Source organism: Ictidomys tridecemlineatus, chromosome 4, assembly GCF_052094955.1.
Source record: "Ictidomys tridecemlineatus isolate mIctTri1 chromosome 4, mIctTri1.hap1, whole genome shotgun sequence".
NCBI classification, from domain to species: domain Eukaryota; kingdom Metazoa; phylum Chordata; class Mammalia; order Rodentia; family Sciuridae; genus Ictidomys; species Ictidomys tridecemlineatus.
This window is the reverse complement of record NC_135480.1, coordinates 85,649,974-85,668,141: the sequence shown is the minus strand read 5'-3', so window position 1 is coordinate 85,668,141 and position 18,168 is coordinate 85,649,974. Positions and strand designations below refer to the sequence as shown.

The 18,168-nt window shown below is 34.9% G+C and overlaps 1 protein-coding gene and 1 long non-coding RNA gene across 4 annotated transcripts in view; one reads left to right on the top strand and one right to left on the bottom strand.

The window, feature by feature from the left end:
• Cntn5 (contactin 5) overlaps positions 1–18,168 on the bottom strand; it is a 1,189,809-nt gene that overhangs the window by 34,225 nt on the left and 1,137,416 nt on the right. For all 3 annotated transcript variants that reach the window (XM_078046906.1, XM_040285131.2, XM_078046907.1), the window contains 3 exons: positions 15,765–15,835; positions 13,730–13,964; positions 5,126–5,235 (listed from right to left, as the gene is read on the bottom strand). In XM_078046906.1, coding sequence (XP_077903032.1) covers positions 5,126–5,235; positions 13,730–13,964; positions 15,765–15,835 — 416 coding nt within the window. The remainder of the gene's footprint in view (positions 1–5,125; positions 5,236–13,729; positions 13,965–15,764; positions 15,836–18,168) is intronic.
• The window catches only part of LOC144377170 (uncharacterized), a 227,194-nt gene that overhangs the window by 71,101 nt on the left and 137,925 nt on the right, over positions 1–18,168 (top strand). The gene's annotated exons all lie outside the window — the stretch shown is intronic.

Below are 18,168 nucleotides of genomic sequence, written 5' to 3'. Positions count from 1 at the left end.
CCCTTTGTTCAATTTCTCTCATTTCTTGGTAAATAGCACAATATACTCAATTGACCAATCCAGCAATGCAGAAATAACCATTTTTCTTCTCTCTAGCCAACAAATCCTGCCAGCCCTGCTTCTGAAATACAGTCCAGTTCTCTCCCATTTCATTTCGAGGCCCCAGCCTAAATCACCATCATTTCTTGCTTACCGTATTGCAATAACCTCATAACATTGACTTCCTGATCCTTTTCTCTTTCCCTTTCATTCTTCAAGTAAGAGCAGACAGTGTTATTTTTAAGTATGAATCAGACATTGTCCCTCCCATCTAAGTTGCTTTCTATACTCTCTACTGCATTTGGAATAGAATAATCTTTCCATAATTTGTACATCCCTACATAATCCTGTCTCTGCCTGAGTCTCTGATTACTTCTACTTCCACTTACAGCATTGCTCACTAAGGTCTAGTCCCTCTGCTTCTTTTTTATGCCTCAAAGGAACTAGGTTTTTTCTACCTTTAAATTTCTGCATATTGTTATTTGAGTTTATTTGCTTTATTTTTTAAAATTTCTTCCTCCATTAGGATGTAACATTCCTTAGAACCTCATCTATCTTAGCCACATTCCAATTCAAGAAAAATAAGAGGGGAACCCCAAAACACTGTCTCCTCTATTTTCTAAACAGTACATAGTACCATTCCAGTAATTTGCTCTTTCAGACAATTCAAGGAAAGTTAGAATTATGGCTATAAAAGTGACTCATAGAACTGATACAAGTACATAAAAATTGAAACAATCTTCTGGGTTTTGTTGACAAATATTCCTGTTTCAAATATCTGTTACCATGCTCAGAATCCTACCATTAGCACATATAACTAGGATTGTGGTAGGCTTAGAGTACAGGAAGGAGATAGAAGATAAATTATTAAACTATAAGGAATTAATATGTCTTAGTAATAATTAGGGACCTCTTTTACTAAATGACATTTTAATAGGAGATAATAGGTAGAATATGAGAGCAGCAAATACCTGTATGGGCAGAGGTTACATTTAAAGGTATAAAAGGGTGCAGAAAGGAGGGGATGGGAGATGTTGATAAGCTTTATTTACATCACATTTAGTTTTAAATCTACATGCAACCATTCAGTTATGAGACAGTATACATTAAAAATAGTCTTTGCTGAGCATATGCTATTTAAAATAACAGTAATTTCATGTTTGACCATGTTTGAAGTTTATATGATTTTAATTATTTTCTGATTACAAGAAGCATATATTTAATTTTCCAATTAATAAGTTGTTGATTTCCTCCCTCTGATAACAAACACCAAATTTTTTAAAAACTACAATTTATGGTGCATTATAAAGTAGCATAGATGTCACTGTGCCCATGGATTCTGCCCTGTTTTTGTGTGTAAAATCAGTTGTCAGAATTTGTGTCAGGTCATTTAAATTTAAAAATATAGTCATTGTGATTATTTCAGAATTTGATTCATTCCTATCAGCTTTTGATTTTTAAGGATATTCCACTTTTGCTTGTGATAAGTTGTCATTTTGAATGAAACAGATTTAGCGCAAACATTGTGCTCTGACACTGAGGTGTCACTCTTGATCTTAACCTCCAGGCAAGCCTTGATCACCAACATTTCAAAACCTCTCTCATCAAGTTTATGAAAGCCTCTGCCACTTCCATCTGGAACTCTCAGGCCTCATTTTTCTGCTAATTTTTATTTTTTTTAACTTTTTTTTTGAGACTGGGTTTCTCTGTTGCCCAGGCTGGCCTTCAACTCCTGGGCTCATATGATCTTCCTGCCTCAGCTGCCTGAGTAGTCTGGACTCAGGTGTGTGCTACTGAAACTGGCTGAGGCTTCATTTTTCTTAGCAGCATCTGACCTCTTGGAACATTCTCTGCACATTGAAATTCTTTTCTTGGATGCTGAATTTCTTTCAGGTCTCCCTCTTCGTTTCTTTGGCCACACCATTTTCCATTCTTGATCTCTAAGTGGTGAGACATCACTGGGCTCATTTCTCAGACATCTCCTCTATCACTGCTCAGTGATCTCAGCCAGTAAATGAACAAAAGCTATTTATATACTGGTGAGTCCTCACATTACTCAACCCCAAATATTTGTCTTCATATAAAACCTCCTTGACAACTCCTTTTAGAAATAACGAAGGCTTATAAAATTTAACCCATTCCAAACAATACTTGATTTCTTTTTTTTTTTTAAACTGCAAGACTCACTTTTTGAGTTCCTTATCTCCATATATGACAATGCTATTCAACCATTTTGGATTCGAAAGCTCTGGTATTAGTCTTTGACTCTTCTTTCAACCCCACATCTAATTAATAATCAAGTCTTATACCTCCATTTGAAGTATAACCTACAAGGTCTGCTTTTCAGCAACTCTGCTACTACCACTATAGGTGAAAGCCATCTCACTGTCATCTAGGTGGTGGCAATCTCCTTGCTTCCACTCTCTAGGGAAGGCTGGATTTTAGATTTCCCCTAGAGTTTGTTCTTCCCCCTCTAATCTGTTCTCTACCTTCTAGACCAAGAGGGGCTTTAAAAACATGTCAGATCTTGATAAGACTTCCCTATTTAAAATGCTTTAGTGGATTTCTCTCTACTTAGGATAAAATTTAAACTCTTCTTCTGGTTCATGGTACTGCATGCAATCTGGTCCTTGTCCTAGTGATTATTCAGCATCCTATTGCTACCTCCCTATTGATCTCTGTTCTCTTACCTTTTACTCAATCCTGGCTCTATTCAAATGTCCCAATTTGAATAAAGGGTGACTTCTAAACATCTATTAACTATCACAATCTCTACCTTTACCTTTCTGCTATTTTATTTTTATACAGCATTTATCCTCAACTGAAATTATATCTCATATTTATTTCTTAGCTTTTATTAAATTCACTCCCCTACTGTAATATAAGTTTCACAAGGGCAGGGACTTTATTTTATTCCTAGCATTTAGCTCAATGTTTAGTACTTAGCAGCCCTTATAAATATTTGGTGAATTATTAAATTAATGATTTATATCAAGGGAGAAAAAAATTGTGCACAAATTTCGATCTTACATAAAAATTAAGAAGTTATGGAGAGATGTCAGTACAGCGAGTCATGGTGGATATGTGAAAGCTATGCTATTGTGGTAGGTAAAAAAGAAATTGAGGGTAAGTGGCTATGAGATGGATCACTACTTTGAGGTGTACCAATCTGGATCTCACTCTTCTACATGCTGGTATATACTTGTGGCTCTCTAACAGTACACTCACTAAAGATGGGCCCCCAGATACTCTGCCTCTGAAATCTAGGGAGGATGTACCTTTATGTATAAAAACAGCATACTACAGTGATGCAGCCACACCTATGTTTATAGCAGCTTGACTCAAAAGAGTCAAGCTATAGAAACAACCTAGGTGTCCTTCAATGGATGAATGGATAAAGAAAATGTGATATATATACACAATGGAATATTCATCAGCCATAAAGAAGAATGAAATTATGATATTTACTGATAAAGGGATGAAACTAGAGAATATTGTGCTGATATAAGCCAATCCCCAACACCCAAAGGCTTAATGTTCTCTCTGATATGTGTATGCTAACCTACAACAGGGGAAGGGGTGGCAGGAGATAATAGAAACCCATTATTACTAGACAGTGGGAAATGAAAGGAAGGTAGGGGGGAGAGTAATAGGAAAGACAATAGAATTAATTGGACTTAACTTTTCTAGCCTAGTATTTGTATACAAGATCATGTATACACATCATGTATGACCACAAGAGTTGGAGCCTAAATAGAATAATATCTTATTTATGTATAATATGTCAAAATACATTCTATAACTGAAAATAAAGTAGAGCTTGAGGTAGGGTTTTAGGTGCGTTTGATTTATTGCAAGAGTGCTAGCAGGTATAATCCATGAGGGCAGGAGGACAGCTAGGTGGGGAAGGAGAGGGAGCTAAGCAAGGATGTGAATCCAGGTAATCTAGTGTCAGCCTGATGCACACAGCAAAGGCTCTGTGTCATAAACCACACCATCATATTGTTCTCTTCGAGGCATGAGAGTGGTATCAGTCCATCACTAACCTTGGGCTGTCTAAGTGTGGGGGAGGTAACTTTCTGGGCAAAATGGGCCCCCTCAGAGTAGGGGAAATTGAGAACCATTAGCAGTTAACACGTTAGCAGCTGGGGGATGCTGCATTAGCTAGTAAAGGGGGTCAGAGAATGGTTCCCTTCATTTGGTTCACAATGGTTCCTATAATCATGTAGAAAGGGGCTGATAGTGAAGCACATTCATTCATTTTGTTCAATAGAAACTTATTGGAGCATGTCATAGGCCAAGTGTTACTAGTTGCTGGGATGTGGTGATGAATCGACATGGTTTCTGCAACATGCATAGGGAAAAACGGAGCTATTAATAGAATAAATATGCAGTCATAATATAGCACTGAATTATCTGTGCTATAATCAAATAATGAATTGAAATTCAAACAATAAATTGAAGTAATATTGTAAAAATAAGTCCATGATACTGGTTTTATTTTAAAAATGGTTCTTGCTGCAACTTCTAGGTTCTTATATAAGAATTGATATATTGTGTGCATACACACTTGTATTATGGACTTTTTATATAATGTGAGCATTACTGTGTTTCAAAACAGCAAATTTCATGGAACAACCAAAGTAACTCCCCTTTGAATAAATAGATACAGGTGTCTATGTTCCAAGCAAAATTTGAGTATCAATATTAACGGTAAGACCTGCCTAAAAAGTATGAAAGGAAAATTCATTGTTATACATTACATTATTAGAAACAAAGGCACAAAACATTTTTAATCACCAGTAAACTGGATACTAGCAAATATCTACCTGTAGTGCCTGATTCTACCTATTTTAATCTTAAAAAAAATCTTTGCATAGTCCTGTGGAAAGTATTGTACAGAAAAACAAGCCAGCTAATGAGCAACATAGTACTTGTCAGTAAAACAGTATTTTTACTTTTTTTAAAACATAGAGCAAAAATTCAAAGGAATATAATTCTGTCAAAGTGTCACCAAACCATCTCTTTAGGAGGATGTAATGCCAGCAGAAACAACAAGGCTTATTTTCAGTATTTCTGTTCATACCTCAAATCCCTGCGGTCTTCCTAGGCTCTCTTTAATATGTTTCCATGCAACAAGAATCTCTGACACAGACACACTTGTAGCCTTGACATCCGTGGGAGCAGCACTGGGTTCTGCATGAAGGAAAATGGAAATAAGAAGCCAGGACTGTAACAAGTTATATCTATCAAAACACTATACCTAAATCTATCAGGGGTTCACTTCTTTCTATCTTGTTTTGAAATGATATGCTATAATAGCTATGAAAAACTCAAGATCAAAAGGTGGTTTTGGATTTCTTTATTTGGGTCAAATATCATCAATAACTTACCAATGGCAAATGACAAATCTTTATCCTTGGATTAGCTAGGACATTTCTAGAGAAGTTAAATGGCCTGATTTAAATTGTCTGACAGTCTAGCATAATAATGAAGGAATGGGCTATGCACTTGGGCTTGGCTCTTTTTGTAGTGGTGGTGAATTTTTGCCTTTAAAAATTATTTAGTTATTCATGATTACACAATATATGCATATATTGAAACATCATGTGGTACCCCATTAACATGCATAAGTTTTGTGTTTTTATGTTTCAGTTCACAAAATCTTTTTTTATTCATTATATTTATTTATTTAGCTTTGGGTAAATTGCTTTACCTCCTCCTAACCCTTCATTCCCCCAACTGTAATATGGAAGTAATTATAATTGTATCTTACAGAATTTTAAGATTCATTTTAACAGAAATAATCTATTAAACATTTAGTTCTAAGTTGCCATTTTAAATATTCAACCATAAAATGTCACATAAATATTATTGTATTTAACTCACAAAGGAGAAAATAGTCTAAATTTCATTAGATAGTTTTTGATGTTACAAACACAAAACTGCATTTCCATTCTTATGTGTAAGGAATATGTTAAGCATCATGATATTTAAAAGGCATGCACTGACTTTTAAGACAGGTGTGGGCTGAGTCGGAAAGTCCCTGAAGGTCTTGGTGCTATTGCTCAAAACCACTTTTTCATTTGTCTATGTTCAGTGACCTTTCACACTATTTTTCTCAAATACACAATGTCTGACTGACATCCATCAGGAGGTGCATTTTATTTGAGGTTGCATGCTATGTGAGCAACAAAATATTTCTGGCGTTGACATGGCTGAATCATAAATACTGTCACCAACACATGTTAAATGAAATGGCAGAATAAAGGCCATATATTAGGTCAAACAGTTCTGTAGAAAGCCTATTTTAAAAAACCCTACCCCATAGAAATTGTAGACTTTGATACTAACCCCATAAAAGAGTTCAGACTAATCTGCTGAAATTTATTTATTTTTTTTCAAATTCAAGAAACGGCATAGCAAAGATAGAATTCTAAATAAGATTTTTAAAGGCTTTATGACAGACTTCAAAAGAATTGTGACCATATTCTGAGATCTTTCCTTTTATAATAGAAAGTAGTCATACATCTGCCTGAAATGATTTTGTTTGTTATTAATTGAAAAAGATCTGTCAAAAGCATTTACCTGTTGCTGTCAAAGAAGCCCATAAAAGACTTTTTCAAAGGTATAGATTTATAGCAAGCAACGATTTTTCTTAGGTAAAACCCTCATTAAAATCATCTGTTACAATTGTGTAAACTCAAAGTGCTTTGGTAAATTTAGTCTATGTACAGAAGTCAACATTAATTCTGGTCTCAGTATAAATAATGATTTCTCATTCTGTCACCCTCTGAATATCTTCTATTATTTTCCTTTGTTCAGTGGTTTCCCTCATCCTATTTTCCAACTTCCTATTAATTGTGTATCTACCCAATTTTTACCAAAAAAAGTGAATTCTGGGAAAAGCTTCTAGTTCTATTTCATTCTAGAATTGTGGTTTGCAGATTTGTAATAGACTCTTTTTTCTCCATTGTTATTTCACAGGAGTTAAAATTCTTGATTTTGCCAGTAAATTAAAGGACACGCTGATATTTTGAGTTGTGTACAACTTGATCTCTAGGATTTAGGACTGATATATTTTTAAGAGAGCCATGCTTTGGATATCACTTGCTATTCAGTAATAGATTTGCTTCTCTTTAGAATGAATGCATTGCATTACAGAGATTTGTGTGCCAAAAGCCTTCTTTTAGCTTTTATATTATTGAAGCAATTACATCTTTGTCAAAGAAGATTGCAGGGGGATAAATAATTTTGGAAGCACAAAGCATGTGGTTGGGTAGCAGCCTTTCTATCCTTCCTTTTCTCTAAAGAAAGAAATTGAGCTTGCAGGAGTACTATATGCATTTAAACACTCCTCAAATAGAAAATTTTAAATGTTATACTCCATGTATGTATAACACGTCAAAATACACTCTAATCTCATGTATATCTAAAAAGATCAGATTAAAAAAAGAATAAAACTACTTCCTAAATAAGCACCTTAACTATTTAAAAGCTCTGAGGATTTAAAATTGGGGTCAGAACCATCCTGACATTTTACAGTTGAGTTCTTGGGGCTGTGCATTACAGCTACATCTAATTGAATGAGGGTGAATGAATCATACCCGATCTACTTTAATTTGTTTCACCTTCAGGATCTAAATAGTTTCAGATGTACACCCATGCTGATCTAACTTTGAAATTTCAGCATAGAGATTTATTCCGGAAGTTTTAGTGTGTACTGTCTATAGCCAAGTGAGCAAGAAGTTTGTCTGCAGATAAGGATAACTGACTGGATCAGCAAAGTTTAGATTGAAACTCACTGTTCTTTTAGGGATCCTACTTTAGCCAAGTGATGGAAGGCCATGACTAGAAAGAGTTTAGAATAACACTGACATCAAATGGATGGCCAGTGCGTCTTCCATCATTTTGTTAGTACACACAATGTGTTCAACTAAATTAATTTAAGCACATGTTTAAGTTCTAAGGTCTGAATTTCCTTGGGGATACAAAAGTAGAAATAAAGTCTGAATTCTTGTGTGGGAAGGTGAGGATTGGCAGTCCACTCTAACCATCAGGGTGTATTTGCCAGAGCCCTTACTTCTCCCTGTCCTCTCACAAAAAGGAAATACTTCACTTGCTTGTTTCTTAAACGACCCTTGCAGGACTTGAGTAATGGACTTGTTTTTAAATATCTGCCCCTAGTTTGCAAAAGCGAAAAGAGGCCAAGGTTAATTTCCCCCTTCCCCCCAAACTCTCCTCTGGTTCTGAAAAGGTCCCAGCTAGAGCTCTTCTCTTTTTAAATTGGGTGCCAAGGAAGCATTCTCAATTTTTTGGAGTCAGCTTTCAGATACAGAAGAGATCTTATAGAAAACATTTGTTTCTTCATTATGCCAAATTCCCTCCAATAAACAGACAGAGGCATGGGTGGGATATCATTAAGAACAAACAAAATAGGTAAAGGGAAGAACTCAATGTAACAATTGCCATTTTACTTTGAGGGTTTGCTATGTTCTTCGTTCTGGTAACTATATTAATTAATCATCCTAAAAATTTTATTATTATAATCACTATTACTTAGGTGAAGAAATTGAGGGGTGGTGACACTAATCGATCCAAGGTCATTCGGAGCTAAATGGTGGAGGATGTCAGCTCCCACCACCATGCCATCAGCTGTGTGTGTCCCTGTTGCACATGCCTTATGTTGTTTTTTTTTTCTTTTTTATTTTGCTTTCTCTCTTCCCCTTTGCCTCTACGCTTCTAACTTCTCCCAAGAGTTTTGATGTTGGGCCTCCTACTTGAGAGCTCTACTCATGAGTCTTTTCAGAAGCCACCTAGACCCCCACCATCATCTGTTTAACCCTCCACAAGCTTACAATGAACTCCTGTTACTCCTGTTGCAGGGACCACATCATACTTGTGCATTTCTAAAACTCTCCTGACCTTTAAATCATAGGGTGTTTTCTGCAGCTCTCACTCCTGTCTGTTATACTCTGGTAATTTGATGAGAGCTCAGGAACGTATTTCTGAGATTATACTAGTGCTATGTCTAGTAGACTTAAGACTTAAAAGGATCTCTTTTTTTCCTTCCACTTATTATATTAAGTAGGCCATGGATAACTCCTTTACTCCAATCTGGGGATATGAAGTAGAAGGCTGACTGATAGATTTTGGTATCAGTTAGATTAAAAATTTGAAACAGCATTACCATGTTCATGAATTTAGATGATACGTTTGTATTAAGTGACCTAGCAGCTGGAGTCCTCCAAGTAATGTGGGGGGATGTGCTTGTAATATTGATTATACATCTGACTTCCCAGGAGGGGCAAGCAACAGCATTAATCAAAGGAGTGTTTAATAAACTCCTTGGGAGAAGGGTTATGGTTTCATTATTTAAAAATTCAGTAAGGACAGCTGTAGTTGAACTTTTATAGGCACTAATCCAAATAGATCATCTGGCAAAGACAGGAAATTATTCCTTGTATTTTATAACTAATATGCCAATTTATTAATTTCCAAGTTCACATAAATCCCACTGAGCTCAGTTCCAGCTAAGAACTGATTTGGAGAATAACGCCTTATGAATGTTGGGTTTTAATTTGAGCTGTGGTAGCTCTGTTTGCAAGAGGATAATTGCATATCAACTTCTTCAAATGAATAGAGGCTTTGGGTTTTAATAAAAATAAAAGAAGCATTCTTTACATACAAAGCAAAAACCAAAGGGAGGGGGTAGTCTAGAAAAGTCTAAAGCATGTCACAAATAAATATATCTTCTAAAATATAATTAGTGTATATTGAAATTCTGTTTTATTATTAGGCATAAATCAATGTTCTGATTCTATCTAAAGTTATAGTAATATGTTAGATTAAATATTTCTAGAAAAATGCTGATTTGACCTTCATCTTGAAGAAAAATCCCTTTATTGGTTTTATTGAGCATTTTAAAATTACTTATTTTGGAAATTTGCTATTCTTTTAAAAAGATGGAACTGCTTCAAAATTATGATATTGGTAGGATTTTACCCTGCTCTGTAGATCTGTAGTCGAATCAGGATTAGGAACGTACATAATTCTTGACTGGTTTAAAGTGTGTTCAGTGTTAGATACAGGGTGTGTGGAAATCCTAGTAGGCAAAAATCTGTCAGGCTTATGCCAGATGCTACTTGGCACTAACAGAGCCTTTAAGGTTTACTTCTATTGTGAAAATATTGAAAGGTTTCAAAGGTTCAAGGGTGTTAGCAAAAGAAGCATTTGCAACTTCTCTGATAGTACTCTAGGGCAATAGTCAATGTCAGAAATGCAAGTCAAGGTCACATCTCAAGTAATTTACCAAATATCAATATTTACAAATGATGATTCCTTTTAATAACAGGTCAACCAAGGTTTTTCCTTTATAATAATATAATTCTCATTTGCATTCCAATATACTTTCTTGAGAGAGGAAAATTAAAAAAGATGAAGGGTGAATGCACACAAGCATTCATAGAAGGGCATTCTGGGATGTGAATGCCATCTATCATTGATGTTCCAGTGGGAGAGGTAGAAGTAATACTCTAAGGTGAGCCTTGTTAGTCTTTCTGTGCCTCAGATAACACCACTTCTCATGGCTGAATTTTGGTTGAATATCCATCCAGAGAATAGAATACACTGTAGAGATTATTAATACTTTAATTATCATGGAAACATGTTTGTCATAAATTGTTAGAGAGTGAAGGACATAAAGCAACATAAATGGACTGATTTTTAAAAAACCAAAATGTGAAAAAACTTAGAAAAACATATCTAAAATGTGTAGTGGGATGTGTAATATATTTAACACATATCACCCCCCTCCAACCCAGGTCAGTGTCAGCTATGAAAATGTGACTTTTTCATAGTGTCCTAGGTATGTGGCCAGTATTCTTGGTCGAGAGAAGAAGTAAGCCCATGAATAGAAATAGAAAAGCAGTCTCATTCCGTTTGTTCTTTATTGCCTCTCAGTATGGAAAGATTTGAAAGTGAAAGACAGTTGACTGGGTTAAAGGGAACAGTAAAGCAGCAGAATTGGTCTTAAGAAGTACAATCTCAGATTTGGTGGGCTGGGGGTAAGAGGATGATGATTAAAAACACATTGAACCTGTAAATATCCACAGGCATAGAGGAGTTGAAACTGCACTGGCAGGAGTACACCCACAATTTATAGTTTTGAGTTTATTGCAGGTTTAATTAAAAATCATTTAATTTTTAAAATGGTATCTTCTCAATTAAAGCAATTTTCCAAGGGACTAATTTGCCCTTTTTATTATAGAGAAAAAGTGAACTATTATTACTCCCTGTTTGGGATAGTTGTTTAAAAGAACCCTTAGAATATAGGATAAATTGACAAAATTTTAATTTTAGATTTGTGAGGATTGACAGACATTTTTATTTCAAAAGTTCATTATTGAAGTGTAGAAAGACAGGGCTCAGAGAGGTGAATTAACTGTCCAAGATCATTTAGTATATAACCAGAGTTGAACTTGATCTCTGCTACATCTAGGAAAAAAGCTCTTCTGTCCCCTATCCTGCAATTTTGGTTGAAATTTAGTGATGGTAGCACTTTATTCATATTTACACACAGAGTTCCAAATTTTTAAATCTAATTAGTAAGCAAATGCCAAATATATTTTGAATTTTGTCATCAGAACAAAGGCAGAGTCTATACATACTTAATTTGCCTGGTATCTTTCATATTTTAGTCTACAAAATAAATGAAGTGTTACTATGAAATATGTTACAGCAACAACCTCAGTGTCTTTGAAGGGAAATATGCATATTTCCGTTCTAGCTTAAAAGAGAAATCTCCAAAGGCAAGCCATTTCAAGTTTAAGGGAACACAGTATTAAAAAAAAATGGTGGCTGCTATAATTTAATTTCTAAGCAAAGGTTGTCAAGAAACCTACAAACTGGATTTCTTAAAGGCAGCACTGGCATTAACATACAAAGCATGTTCACAAACTTCTGCAACTCACCCCATGTGACCTTTGGGACTGTGTGATTGATAATTAGGTTGAAGCAATTTTAAAGCAACAAGAATATGCACTTCCTGAATAAAACATGTACTTGAAGATAGATATTTGGAGTAATAAATAATAGAAAATATCATAATTACATACATTCCTGGTGAGACAGTATAGGGTAGTAGTTAAAATATGTGCTTTGGAATCATATAGGTCTAGTGAAAATCTCAGCTGTGTCACTTACTGGTGTGAACTTGGGCATGTTAGTTAGGTTCACAGACACCTAGTTTTCTAAAAGGTAGATTGAGCGAGCTCCTGGCCTCTTGTTTGGTTTTAAGTGTTAAATTAGGTAGTATAACTAATACGGCACAGTGGCTGTATTGAGAAACATCAAAAATCTGAGATGCTTAGTTCATGGGTTTCTCATTGGAATACCCATGACTCCTTTTCCTTACTTGATTCTTTATCTTCCTGACCATTCTTCTGCTAGAATAGAGTTTTTGCTTCACTATTTGGCTCTACATTATAAAAACATAAGGCAGCTTTTACAGAAAAACTGCACTTACATGAATCAAACACTACCTTTGTTCTTCCATATTCAAATAACCCTATTTCTTTTTATGAAGCTCACAGCACTGAAAATATTAATTCTTTTGAGCTATTCACATTGCACATGTGGGCATGAAGGAAGTACAAGGGTCAGTTTGTGTTACCCTTGCTTATTTGGAAGGTCAAATGAATGCTGCCTTCAGTGGAACATTTTCTCTCATAAATTTAGGGAATAAAAGACAATTTTATTTTAAACTTTCGGGGTCAGTTGAAATTCTGCACATGAATAGAAGAGGTAAAGCTAGCTTTCAGGAGTTAGATCTATCATACTTTCTCTCAGAAAATAGCACATTTGTACTTAAAAGAATCCAGGATTTTGATGTTGGAAGCAGGGTTTGTACTTTAACTCTATGACCTATTGACTGTAATCATGAGCAAGTCACAGGTTTACAGTTTATTCATCTCCAGAATGGCTAGTTAACTGTATCTTAAGTGAGGTCATGTGTACTATCGCAGCACACTCTAGAAAGATCAAGGATTTAATGCTTAGAGATAGGGATTGAATGCTCAATTACAAACTTGTTACTTTTAGCAAATTTCATAATTTTTCTGAACTTTAATCTCTCTTTCTACTCAAAGCCTAGCACACAAGATTGTCATTAGGATTTAATGATTCTATGAAAAGTTTGTAATAGAAAGTCCTGATACTACTTTATCAGTACAATGGTTTGTGCATGGGATAGATAGAGATATTTACTGGCCATGTAAATGGAGACCTTATTTAGATTTATTTCACATATGTATTATTAAAGTTATCTAATATTCAAACAAAAGGGGTTTGTTAATATGCACCCAGAGAATTGAATACACTACAGAAATTACTAACATTGTTATTATCATGGATACTTGTTTGCCATAAATTATTAGGGAGTAACAAAACAAACAAAACAAAAACCAAAGCAGCATAAACAATTTTTTAAAATTAGATTATTTTAAAATTAAAATTAGATTTTTAAAATTACATTTTCCAAACTCTTTTCAAAATTTATCTTAAGTGCAGTAGGATTATAAGTGAACTTTATTTTCTTTATTTTTGGCTTATTCTTTAAAAATGAAGCCTTTCATAAAGAAACAAAAAATATTAAAATGCTAAATAAGATAATAGAGATAAGGCAACTGACCTCCTTCAGCTGAACAGATGACCACAATTTGACTGAACGGTCCATCTCCTTTATTGTTATAAACGCCAACCTTTACTTCAAAAGGTGTAAGGGGAGGGACACTTTCATCTCGATAAATAAATTTGGAAGCTTCAGAGGATGTCACCATTTTTTCCTTCCAGCCACGTGTTCCATTGGGTCTAAAAGCCACAATATAACCAAAGCCTTCCCCATTCTGAAACTCTTCAGATACTGGCTAAAGAAGGAAAACACAATTATCAGCAAAACAATTTGTAAAAAACCACTTCCTCCAAATCTTTAATTTTTTATTGTTGTTATTTTATGGATAACTAGGGCAAAGGTAAATATCAAATCTATACTACATTGGAAACCAACATAACAAATGACTTTGGCAGGTTTTGAAAACTTAAAAGAATTTAAAGGTAAAAGAAGGAAAATTAAATTATATCTGTGGGTATGTAAGAAAACTCACAAGAGTATTGAAAACTCTTGAAGTGAAACAAATTTGCTCTCATCAGTCATGTATATGAAAGGAAGGCCCTTGAATTCCACACTAGAATTTAGCATGTTGGGGAAAGCTGACATACGGTCTGATATTTGGGAATATCTTGTCACTGATGCTCTTCTGCAGAGTACTTTGCACAGTTAATTGAAGAGATATTAAATGAAGAACAACCTTTCAGTGTTCTTTTCAGTAGCATCTGTGCTTTATGAATATGCACAAATACTGGACTATGGCATTTTTTTTCAAGAAACTTCTTGTGCTATGGGGCTCATGTTTACATTTGTCAAGTGGGCTTCAATTGAATATCACAGAAAGCCATAATTGTAATTGACTAGTTAACGGAAAAGTTTAACAGCCACTGATGAGCACAGTGCTTGATACATAGTAGACAGACAGTAAACATTTATAAAGTAGGTTTTCTTTAAAATTTTGATTTGAAGAAAAACTAGGTATCAAATGAAAGAAGAGAGACAAGCCTATTATAATCAAAGTTCATGGGGAAGGGCAAGTCTATTTAGAGAGAGATCATCTCAGTGAAGGTCAGGTGTTGAGAAGTTAATACCTCTGCAGAAATAAAAAGCAAGACATGAGGTTTTATTGAGAAAAGGGGAATGGATAGAAAAAACAGGACAGATGATGTGCCTATGGAAGGTTTCTTGGGAAAAGATATTTAACTTTACATTTTATATTTGCTCTTAGAAATTATCAGGCGTTTGTTCCATTTGTCCAACAAACATTTCAGTGTTTGTATATTCTAAGGCTTAGGTCTGTGAACTACATAGATATATTTGCTATTTGTGTGTGTGGTGCTAGGGATCTAATCTAGGGCTTTGCACATGCTCTGCAAGTGCTCTGCCACTGAGTTATTTTCTCAGTCCCAATAATAAGGTTATTTATCAAAAAGGAAATTGGCTTAGTGAAAAATAAGTCTCCTTTCATTCTTTTTCTTTTTTCTTTTTTTTTCTTCTTCTTCTTTTTTTTTTTTTTTTTTTTTAGAAAAAGAATACTTTGGAAGCTGTATGACAAGGTAGAAAAAAGAATACAAATGCTTATAAGAAGGGTCCCAATTCTGTTTATTAGGGAGTTTCTTAAAATTATCTGATTCATAATTTGTAAAATGAGGACACCATTCTAGCATGGGCTAAGAGGGACAACCTGGACACTGTGCCCACAGGGGTGATTCCTCCTCCCCAGGACCGTTAGTTCCTAGTAAGTCAAGGTGACTATCTACTGGTCAAATAATTAAATGACAAATGAAGTCAAACAGATCCATGAAGTAATTTGGAATAGGATGTGTTTTAATCATGCAAACTTTGTTTTGTGTGATGTCTTATATGACAGGAAAGCATATCTTAGACCTGGGGCCTGGTATGAAAATGAGAGAGCTTCGCTTTGGCAATACTTGTGAGAGCAGTACATGCTCTAAGTGCTTAATCTAAAAAGAAACCCAAGTGTTTCTTTATACCAGGGCAGCAAGCCTGCATTTCTAAGGAAGTGGGGAACTCTGACATCTTCAGAGACTTTCTTTACCTCCCAGGCGATGACCAGCTCATGCCTTCTTCCACTTCTCCCACTGACATTGGTGGGTGCTGTCTTTGGAACTGTGAGTAAAAAAGGATCAACAGTGAGGAGAGGGAATAGATGTGAGATTTTTCTTACAATACAGACCTATCATGACCCTATTGACTTTGGGTAAAATCCTGAAATAAGTCAAACATTGGTTTGAGCTTAGAATGATCATATTAAATATTGAAATAAAACATTTGTGACAGATTATCTGCTTTCAAATCTTTGAGGGAAAATTTTTTTTAATTGTAGCTGGACACATTACCTGTATTTTATTTATTTTTATGTGGTGCTGATGATTGATCCCAGCACCTCACTCGTGCTAGGCAAGCACTACTGCTGAGCAACAACCCCAGCTCTTTGAGGACAATTTGATAACTATTTCATGGCCACATACTCCATCCCTAAACTAGTCTTGTTGTAAATGATCTGTCAGTGATGTTCAAATTATAATGAGCATGAAAGCTAAAGACTCCTACTAATGGTTAGATAAACTCCATCCTTTAAATTGCTTGCTTTTCTCCTCTTTGCCAGTAGTGTGACCCTTTTCTGTCATCTAGAGCTTACAGAATCCCTGGAAAACCCACAGGTTGACACCAACATTACTGTATTACCAGAACTCCCCAGGAGGATCCAATTTAAAAAAATCTTAGCAACAATGCCACAGAAGGAGAATCTATTTCAATACACATTTAAAGAAAACCTGTCAAGAATCAATTTCTCTACAAACTGCAAAATATATAGGCCCTCAGTGAAACTTTTTCAAATGAATAACTATTAAAAGAATAAATGTGTCAAAGGAATAAATTTCTTCTTCACTGTACCAAACCACAAAATCTGCAGTTGAATGGGAACATTGTCAAATGAAGAACTGTTAAATGAAGAAAACTATTAAAAGAAATCATTTTCCAGGCTATGAGCCTGCATTAGCAATTTTACACTTCACCGTTGCCTTTCTATCCCAGCATATAGTTTTAAAATGATATTGATATACTCATAAACAATGAATTCACTCCCATATATTACCTACTCGGATGACAGGCTATTAATTACTGCTAGATATTCACGCAGCATTTTATATGCTAGAAAAAAACTGAAGGGAGAATTTATATAGTACTAGAAAGGAAAAATAAAAATTCTACTTGGGCCAGGGAGGTGAGAGAAAAAAAGCCTGTTAACATATAATCGGCTCCACTGAAATAAATAAGCTTTATTTTTCAGGGTCCAAATTTCAGTATCTTTGGGCATGTTTCTCCATAAATATGATTCTTTTCCAGTCAAACCACATGAAGAAGCCACCAATAGCATGAAATAGCAGTAGAGTATATACAGCAGTAGTTGCTAGTCTTTTTTTTTTTTCTTTCACAGTTACATGCATACTAAAGATTTTTTTTGCCCATGGAGTTCACTTTAATGGGTTCCCTAAGAATTACATGGGGTTAGATAACCTTTAGTCTCATACAAGAAATTGTATGGTGTTCAATTGGGAAAAAATGGGGGTATTGCAGAAAACACTCTGAATATGTCTTAATTCATATGTATATCAAGCAAATGATTTATGAACATGAGTTTTTAAATTAATAGTCATAGTTAATGGACATGAGTAGCAACCTGTGTTGTGTCAGTATGCCTCGAGACCATGTCTGAAAAGCCACTGTAACATGATGTACTAATTGTAAGTTTATTTTCTGGTTTATGATATGAGTAATACAGCACATGAGAAGTGAGCTGGTTTTTACTGTGTAAAAAGAAAGAAAACAAGGTGTCATATAATTCTCCTCAATGGCTAATCTGAGTTTTGAATATTCTGATCATCCATTGCTGCTCAGTCAAATGAAGAGTGGAGATAGAGTAATTTATCGATATCAAACCATCATGGCTTGTCTTTGTACCATTTGTTTAAGAAAAAACAAACATGCACTTCACATTTATCTCACAACTCAAATTTGAATAATATTATGCATAAGATCTATCAGGTCAAGTTCCTTTTCTGTTACACTGTTATTTCCTAAATTTAGAGATCTAAAGACACAATCCCTAAATGTATGGATTTCTATGGGAAGACTATGCACTGAACACCCTGTTCAATTTTGTTTAGTTCTCTGACATCACCTAAAAAGAGGCTGCTCCAAGACTCTGGATGGCAGTTGTGGAGTAGGCTGTGGGATCCCTGGTGGGATCCCTGGAGCCCATTGTAAGACTGGAGGAGAATGCAGTGGGAGAAAGTATTTGAAATCAAAACCTCTGAAACTTTAGTGTATTGTTCTACAGTCTATTAATGCTTTTATGTTTTAGAAAGCTTATTTAAATTGTTTAAAAGTTTTAATTTTCTGAGAAAAAAAAACTGGTGAATGTTTTGTAGAAACTT